General features: G+C 41.2%; 1 protein-coding gene across 2 annotated transcripts; it reads left to right on the top strand.

The window, feature by feature from the left end:
- Window positions 1–1,225: 1,225 nt before the first annotated feature.
- On the top strand, window positions 1,226–7,742 carry LOC149214094 (uncharacterized). Of its 2 annotated transcripts, XR_016250880.1 has the most exons (6): window positions 1,226–1,946; window positions 2,051–3,140; window positions 3,244–3,510; window positions 3,778–5,883; window positions 6,741–6,872; window positions 7,052–7,742. XR_016250880.1 is itself a non-coding variant. In XM_089392185.1 (4 exons), exons 1-4 carry the CDS (start codon window positions 1,747–1,749, stop codon window positions 5,533–5,535), a joined length of 3,315 nt encoding a protein of 1,104 aa, XP_089248311.1. In that variant the 5' UTR covers window positions 1,226–1,746; the 3' UTR covers window positions 5,536–6,529. The 2 variants fall into 2 exon arrangements, 1 of the variants encoding a protein (XP_089248311.1); XM_089392185.1 differs by lacking the exons at window positions 6,741–6,872; window positions 7,052–7,742 and having other exon boundaries at window positions 3,778–6,529.
- Window positions 7,743–8,753: the final 1,011 nt, after the last annotated feature.

Below are 8,753 nucleotides of genomic sequence, written 5' to 3'. Positions count from 1 at the left end.
AAATAATTTATTATTAATTTTTTTAATTAATAAATTTGTAATTTTAATGTTCGATCTGAGACTTTTGTGATTTATATTATAGAATGAATGTTTTTCGAACTAATCATATTATTAAGATTTGGTTTCCAACTAACTAATATTAAAATGTATTGTGAAGATGTAATTTTTTTTTTTTTTAAATTCCAGTTTATTTTCTGATTTAATTTGTCTAGAAGTCTAGATAGATTCATTGAAATCACAAATTTGACTAGAAAACTTTTCCCAATCAAAATGCCCCACAAATTTTTGAACAAATATACCAATAAATAATATAAAAAAAAAAATTATAAATAATTATTTACCATGTTAATGTTAATATTCTAAATATTTTATTTTTTTGGTTTAATTTTATTTAAAAAATAATAAAAATATTAAAAAAAATTCTTCACTTATAAATATTAATTATATAAATATATATGAACGATAATTTAATAGTAAAAAATAAATTTTATTTACACTCTAATTTTAATTACGCTTATAAATTTTAAAATAAATGATAATGATTTTAAAATCTAAAAATTAAAATATTCAATTTGATTTTTTGATTTTTTGTAAATGAAAATGATAAAAAAAACAATTTAACTATTAATTAATTTTGAGTCGATCTTAAAAATAGGCAAACCCTTAAAATTGATGTTTATTGTACAAATTAGTGACATCGAATTGCAGATCACCCAGATTGTACGTTTAAATTAATGAAATTGCAATTATCGAAATTCATGGTAAAATAATAATTAAAAATAGAGTTATTGTTAGTGTGATTTTTTTTTGGAATTTTTAGTGCTTAAATTAGGTTTAAAAATTTGAGGTGAATTTGTGTTATTTAAATTAATTTTTTTATTATATATATGAATTTAGCTGTTTAAAAATCTCTAAAATGCTTCTATTACAAAGCTTATCTATCACACTTGTAATTTCAAAGAATTCTATTTAATTTTAGAAAAATTAAACTCAAAAAAATAAAAAATAAAAAATAAAAAAAATTCACACAACTAAATTAAAAACATTTTAAAAAGCGATTTGAATACCGTACAGCTCTCCCAAACTAACTTTATCTGCACGTTAGAAGGCGCACTATCAGTGGCCAAAATAGAGTCAGGAAATATGGAAATGCCGCCGAATAATTGTGTTCCAGCTATATATTAATAAAGAAGGGAGGGAGAGGAACAGAGAATCTTTTGAGGTTGCCGTTTGACAGTTGTTAGATCAACGAGAAAGAGAAATACCTTCCACTTGTCAAAAATCATTCGATCATTTTCTGTAGTTTCTCTACCGAATGGCTCGTCCGAACCCCAATTACACCGCTTACCCCTCCACCTCCACGGCTCCATCTCCGAACCCCAATTACACCACTTACCCCTCCACCTCCACAGCTCCATCTCCGAACCCCAATTACAATTGCCATTTCGACGTTTTCATCAATCACTCCCGTTCAGATGTTCAGAATAATTTCGCTAGCCATCTCTACCATCGTCTTCTTGACCGTGGATTCAGAACATTTTTCGAACGGCAAGAAATGCAGCCGGAGACCGCTTAGATTCTCGAACGGGAGCAGCTATTGCAACCGCCTCTGTTCATATACCCATCTTCTCTCCAAAATATGCGGATTCAAAATGCTGCCTAGATGAACTCCTGTTGATATTAAAGTCGAAGACTGCAATTATTCCAGTCTTTTATAATGTTAAGCCTTCTGATCTACGGATCAGGATGGGTGAGGGCAAAGAGCAAGTGCCAGGTCAAATCTCGGGACTTCTTGGGGATCCTGTGGGCAACAATGGCGTCTATGATGAAGCCCTGCGAGATCATGAAAAGAAAGGGAGATGCGGCCAACAAACAATTGCAGATTGGAAAAAAGCGCTGTTTGACGTTTCACATTTAAGCGGTTTGGAGCTTGAGGCGTGTAAAAGGTTAGAACTCTTATCTGTTATTGTCCGGATAATCAGGTTCAATGTATTGTCATAAACAAAGTTTTTAGTACTCATGTTTGGCTTGCTTTTCTTTGAATAACCAGCGATGAAGGCGAGCTCGTGGATAGGGTAGTGCAACGGGCGGAGGAAGAGGTTGCAAAACCACAATTTCAGGTGGGCAAATATGTAGTTGGCTTGGATAAAAAGCTTGAAGATTTTGAAAAGGCAGTATTATTACAGCGGCAGCAATACAAAGGAAAGGCCAAATTTGTGGGGATTGTGGGTGTTGGCGGAGTAGGGAAGACGACGTTGGCAACAGAATTCTTTAACCGCAAGAGGTCAGCCTATCATCGATCATGTTTTTTATCTGACGTGAGAGAAGCTGCAGGTAGGAGCTCTTTGCCTTCCTTGCAGAGTAAATTGTATCATGAAATAGTCAGCGTGGCCAAGGGTGAACAGGGGCTTCCAAGTTCTCCCGGGTATGGTGTGGCCCTCATGGTTTTTGACGATGTGGATAATGTTGACCAGATGGATGCATTATATTCACCTCTGAAGGATGTCCTCGAATCAGGTAGCTTAATTCTTGTAACATCCCGTAATAAAGATGTTCTTAAAATGTCAGGAATGAGAGAGTCAGACATTTACAATCTGACAGGCCTCGATAGAGAACATTCTCAAGAGCTTTTCTGTTTGCATGCCTTTCACAAGCGTCTTCCCGTCTTCAGATTTAAAGAAGTTGTTGCAAAGTTTCTGGATGTGTGCGGCGGATTGCCGTTATGTCTCAAAGTGCTCGGGGCGCTCGTTTATCAAAAGGATTTGAAGTATTGGAAAACCCCATTGCGCAAAATATCGCTAGTACTTCCCGCCGATGTACAAAGCATTCTTAAAATTAGCTACGACAGTCTTGACGACCAGGAAAAAGAGATATTTTTAGACATTGCATGTTTCCTCATTGGAGAAGACAGGGATACGGTTATAAGTATTTGGGACGCATCCGGCTGGGTAGGATGGCTGAATCTTCAGAACCTGGTGAACAAGTGTTTGGTAGATATCGACAATAAAAGCCGTATAAGAATGCACCATCATCTCATAGACTTGGGCAGGGATTTGGCGGAGAAAAACCCTTCGAGATTTCGCCGTCGTCTTTGGCGGCCCAATGAAAACCATTTTGATAATGCGTGGAAAAACTCAACTGTAGGTGCCTGGAGATCTAGACATGATAATATGCATCTCTTGTTGTGATTTCTGAACTTTGTAAATAAGTATAGTTTCTAACAGTTTTCAAATGGCAATTTAGGTGCGCGGAATCAACATGGTTGAAGTAAGATCTGGCTCATCAGTAAAGGATGCCGTGGAGGTCGATATGAGCACTTTGCAGCTGCTTAAGGCTGAAGGTGATTGTTTGAAAAGCATATCAAACCTCCTGGAACATTCAGATCTTCTTTGGCTTTCATGGAATCATTGTCCGGACTACTCACTGCCTTCTTGGATTCCAACAAGGAATTTGAGAGTTTTACGAGTGGCCGGGAGCAAATTGGAAACATTATGGCTTCATGAAAGTGAGGTATGTGATGGTTTTTGTGAACTTTTACATTGTATTGGGCCGTCGTGTTTAGCTTAGTTTAAACTTCTCAGATATTTTTATCATTTAGATTATTATATCTAAAAATCGTTTGAATCGTAGGTATAATTTTTCAAATTGAGAACGTGGCATCTGTTTATACCTTTTTACCAATAAAATTTTAATAATGAAAATTACAATTTAGGAAGAAGAAAGTCCAAATCAACTTTAATCTCCAAAATTTATATTCTAGATTGCATTGAATTGCAGGCACCTTTGAACTTGAGAGAGTTGATTATTGATGCAGCAACAGCAAATTTCCAGCTACCAAAGTCTATTGGGAAATTGAAGTACCTTGAAAAGATTGAACTGAGATGCACTATGGAATCATTGCCGGAAGAGTTCTTTCATCTCACCTACCTTAAACATTTGAGAATGTACGCAAGCGGGAAGTCGCTAACGCTGCCTGAGTCGTTCGGGAATCTTACAAACCTTCGTGATCTTGACTTGACTGGCTGCTCCGCGTTGAAATGGCTGCCAGAGTCGTTCGGTAATCTTATGAACCTCCGGGATCTTCACTTGTCTGGGTGCTCGCAGTTGCAAGAACTGCCAAACTCGCTTGGGAGTCTCACAGCCCTCCAGCAGTTTGACTTGTCTGGGTGCTCCCAGTTGCAAAAGCTGCCAGACTCCATCGGGAATCTAACAGGCCTCCAGCGGCTTGACTTGTCGGACTGCTCCCATTTGCAACCTCTGCCAGACTCCGTCAGTAATCTAACAGGCCTCCAGCAGCTCGACTTGTCTTGCTGCTCCAAGTTGCAAGCACTGCCAGACTCCGTCGGGAATCTAACAGGCCTCCAGCAGCTCAACTTGCCTTGTTGCTCCAACTTGCAAGCGCTGCCAGACTCCGTCGGGAATCTAACAGGCCTCCAGTGGCTTGTCTTGTATAACTGCTCCCAGTTGCAAAAACTGCCAGACTCCGTCGGGAATCTAACAGGCCTCCAGCTGCTTGACTTGGCTGGGTGCTCCAAGTTGCAAAAGCTACCAGACTCGGTCGGGAATCTAACAGGCCTCCAGCGTTGGCTCACCTTGTCTGGGTGCTCCAACTTAAAAGCGCTGCCAGACTCCGTCGGCAATCTAACAGGCCTCCAGCGCCTCGACTTGGCTTTCTGCTCCAAGTTGCGAGCACTGCCAGACTCCGTCGGGAATCTAACAGGCCTCCAGGAGCTTGACTTGAAGAACTGTTCTGAATTGCAAGCGCTGCCAGACTCCGTCGGGAATCTAACAGGCCTCCAGGAGCTTGACTTGACTAACTGTTCCAAATTGCAAGCGCTGCCAGACTCCGTCGGGAATCTAACAGGCCTCCAGGGGCTCAAGTTGTCTAGGCTCTCCAAATTGCAAGCGCTGCCAGACTCGGTCGGGAATCTAACAGGCCTCCAGCATGTTGACTTGTTTTGGTGCTCCAAGTTGCGAAAGCTGCCAGATTCCGTCGGGAATCTAACAGGCCTCCAGCGGCTCAACTTGTCTCGGTGCTCCAACTTGCAACAGCTGCCAGACTCGTTCTGGAATCTAACAGGCCTCCAGCGGCTCAACTTGTCTTGGTGCTCCAACTTGCAACCGCTGCCAGACTCGTTCTGGAATCTAACAGGCCTCCAGCAGCTTGACTTGTCGGGGTGCTCCCAGTTGCACAAGCTGCCAGACTCCATCGGGAATCTAACAGGCCTCCAGCAGCTCAACTTGTCTTGGTGCTCCAACTTGCAACGGCTGCCAGACTCGTTCTGGAATCTAACAGGCCTCCAGCAGCTTTACTTGTCTAACTGTCCCGAATTGCAAGCGCTGCCAGACTCGGTCGGGAATCTAACGGGCCTCCAGCGGCTTAACTTGTCTGGTTGCTCCCAGTTGCGAGCTCTGCCAGACTCGCTGGGGAATCTAACAGACCTCCTGGAACTCAACTTGACTGGGTGCTCCCTGTTGGGAGCGCTGCCAAAATCGCTCGGCAATCTAACAAACCTACGGAGGTATGGACCATGACAAGGGGCATTCAAAAGTGCCATAAATCCTGCTTAGCTCGAAGTTTCAACATGAGCAGAGAAGTTGAATGGAACTACAAAGGAGGTCACTGGATTCTAGAAGCCATTTTTTGCCGAAAAAGGAATGATTTCGAGTACCTGTTATCCTACACTGTCGGCTCAGCTCTTCTATTTCGTTACATTACCTGATGTCCATATCCAGTACTACTATTGTCAACTCTTCTGTTTCGTTGCACTGGCTGGTGTCCATATCCAGTATAGTCGAAGTTTCGCAAGACCAGGAAGCCCTTTTATTTTCTCCAATGCAGAATTTTCCTGTACGTCCAACAATGTGCTCCTCTCGGATCAGGTAATGCCTCGTTTTCTCTTCCAACCTTTTCTACATTGGCGATTGCCACTTCATGTTGGGAACAATCAACTGTGCTGGCAAATACTCTTTTCTTGTATAACATATCAGCGCCATTCTCAACTGTTTCAACTCTGCAACTGAGTCGGGCAAACATTTGAAATTGGAGCACAGCAATTATGTCTAGATAACGTCAGGTTACTACCAATCGAAGATTGCATCATTTCGTAAGAAGGGGATTGTAATCTCAGAATTTTCAAATTGCTTTTGTTTCCACTAGCATTACGATTCCTTAAAGCGTCTATGCAAACAATTTACTTCTTCCCTGAAGCAGACAATGCCAGGTGCGCGCAGACGCTGGATGATTGGCCATCAAAACAAACCCTTTTCTGTGCTAGTGAAATATTTCCAAGAAATTGTGCATAGAATCTGCCTCCCCATGATTTCAAAGTTACACCTCAGCATAATTTTAGCATGCTTCAGGGTCCCTTATAAAAAAAAATCTTATGAAACTACAGTTAGCCATAGCCATTTAATCAAATATGGCCCGTAGGCATATTGCATGGAGTGCGACAATATCCATGAATTTCTTATACCAGTGGCAGAGTTTAATTGATAAAGGTCATTAACTAAAATCTTCTTCGGGATACACAGTTTGGTGTCTTTTCTTCTTATTCTTATCAATTTATTTATTTTATTGCTATTAAGAAGTTTATAAAGTATCAGTTTTTAAAAATATGTTTTTTCTCTATTTTAGTTTTTAATCTGTGATATCCCTAACCCCAGTTAGACCCAAATAATATTAATAATAATAATAAATAAATAAGCGGCAAATGTCAATGGTTTTTGTTTTGGTTCAGGTATTGCCCACAGTTTCTTCTAAGCATCTCAGCTATAAAAGGAGGATGAAGATCGAGAGCAAGCCAGGGAATTTGGAATTTCTGTGTTGATATAGCGAGAGCTCAAGCAAGTTTTCAAGTGAGAAATTTCAGGTGAGATCCTCGGCCTTTCTTCGGTGGGATCGAATCTCACCCTAGTAGGCAAACCCAACTTCGATGGTCTCTCTGATCACCCTAGCTGGTCGAATTTATTTATGTTTGATTTGAAGAGAGTTTTTCTGTACATCTTATCTTTCTAGTTCGAGAGTTGGGATCTGAAATCTTCTCTGCAGGTTTTTGTTGTGATCGAAGGATTATATAGCAGTGTTGGGATTGGATTTGAATGGGCGAGCGGTGCCGCATCCTGTCTCCGTAACCCCTGTCCGTTTTAAAAGATTGATCACCGCCTGAGATCATTTAAGGTAGTGAGATCAACAAGTGCGCTCTGTCTACGCAGTACCTTACCTGATTGGAAGGTCATGCGAAGAATCCACCACGCAGTCATCATCACTGTCCAAAAGCAATGGAGGCAGTCCAGAAACGGCACATGAGCGCTGGAGGTGATGGGCATAGACGCCGAGGAGTGAAGCTTTGAGTTGTTCATGGCATCTGGACGCAGAACGGTGGACGCAATGTTCGTGGCATCTATCGGTGGATGCAGTCTCTGCAGGAAGACGTCGGCGTGAAGGGTTAAGTCATGTGCACTCTCCATCAGTCATGTGAGCTACTGTAGAAAATCGTCGAGGCACAACGCAAAAGAGGAAGGAGGACGAGTTTTTAGATCACCAAAACGCAGATCGAGGGAGAGTGAATGGGCGCTGTCTCTACAACGTAATTCTCGAGCCTGCAACGAGCCGCTGCATTGACACCATGATTGCCAGGGTTCGAAGTTCATTTTGTAAGTTGACCCAACTATGCGTTGGTCAAACTATTGTAACCATTTTTGGGAAGAATTATAATAAACTCCTCTTTTAAGTTGGGTCCCATTGGTATATAACTACGTATTTTTATATGGATTTCATATGAAATTTCATATGCATATATTCATAGTTGGCGTATGAATTATGGGTATTTAGATGGAGTGTCGTATGCACATATTTTTGGGAAGGGTTTAAGTTTTTGCAGTTAATTGTTATTCTCTTTTCTATTAAGTATATTATAGTGGTATGAGAGCCACTATCTTGGCCAGTTGTGGGATGCCAAGAAGGGTGAAACAAAAAGGGATTACTATCAATTGGAAGGGGAAAAAGGCTAGAAGTCAAGGCAAAAACGAAGACCAAGGAGAGTCAGAAGAAGAAAAGCCAATGGGTGATCAGGAAAGTTCTAAACTTGTAGATGCATTACAAAAGATTGCCGCCACTCAAGATACCATTATGGAACTTCTTAAACTATAGATGGGGCAAACTAATGTGCAAAGCAATAATGGGGAAGGCGGTTCTCATTCCGGAGGGGATGGTCCGTCACATGATCCGGTCAACATACGGGGCAGCGGTTTATCACAAGAGCATGCCAACGCTCGGAGCAACCCTTTCAGCCGACCAACCATGCCGCCATTCTTGGATGATTTCTCCAGAGAGCAAGACTCTCTTTCACCAATTGCAGAAACAGTTACAACTTGGATGAAGGAGTATGATATGTTTCCTCCCAATGTTAAAGCTACCTTAACCGTCAATGAATATTACTACATGAGGAGTAAACAACATAGGAAGACAGCCACATATGGGGGCCCTTCGTCAAACAAGGATCTGCAAAAGGCAGTGGGAAAGGTAACTCTTCCTTATTTTGAGGGATCAACAAAATGTTTGGCACGGTCATGGGTGCAGAAGCTGGATACATATTTCCAACTCAATCCCATGCGTGAGAAGGATGCCATTAAATACGCCACACTTCATCTTGATGGAGAAGCACACGAATGGTGGAAAACTGCATGGTCACTCTAGGGCATACATGCATCATCTCTTATACAGAATTCACGCAGAGATTGATAGAAAGATT

The sequence above is a fragment of the Pinus tabuliformis genome, chromosome 1_1 (assembly GCF_031772625.1).
Source record: "Pinus tabuliformis cultivar Carrire ecotype Pingquan chromosome 1_1, CPIR1, whole genome shotgun sequence".
Taxonomy (NCBI): Eukaryota; Viridiplantae; Streptophyta; class Pinopsida; order Pinales; family Pinaceae; genus Pinus; species Pinus tabuliformis.
Note: the sequence above shows the minus strand (reverse complement) of the source record. Positions and strands in the feature narration are given on the sequence as shown.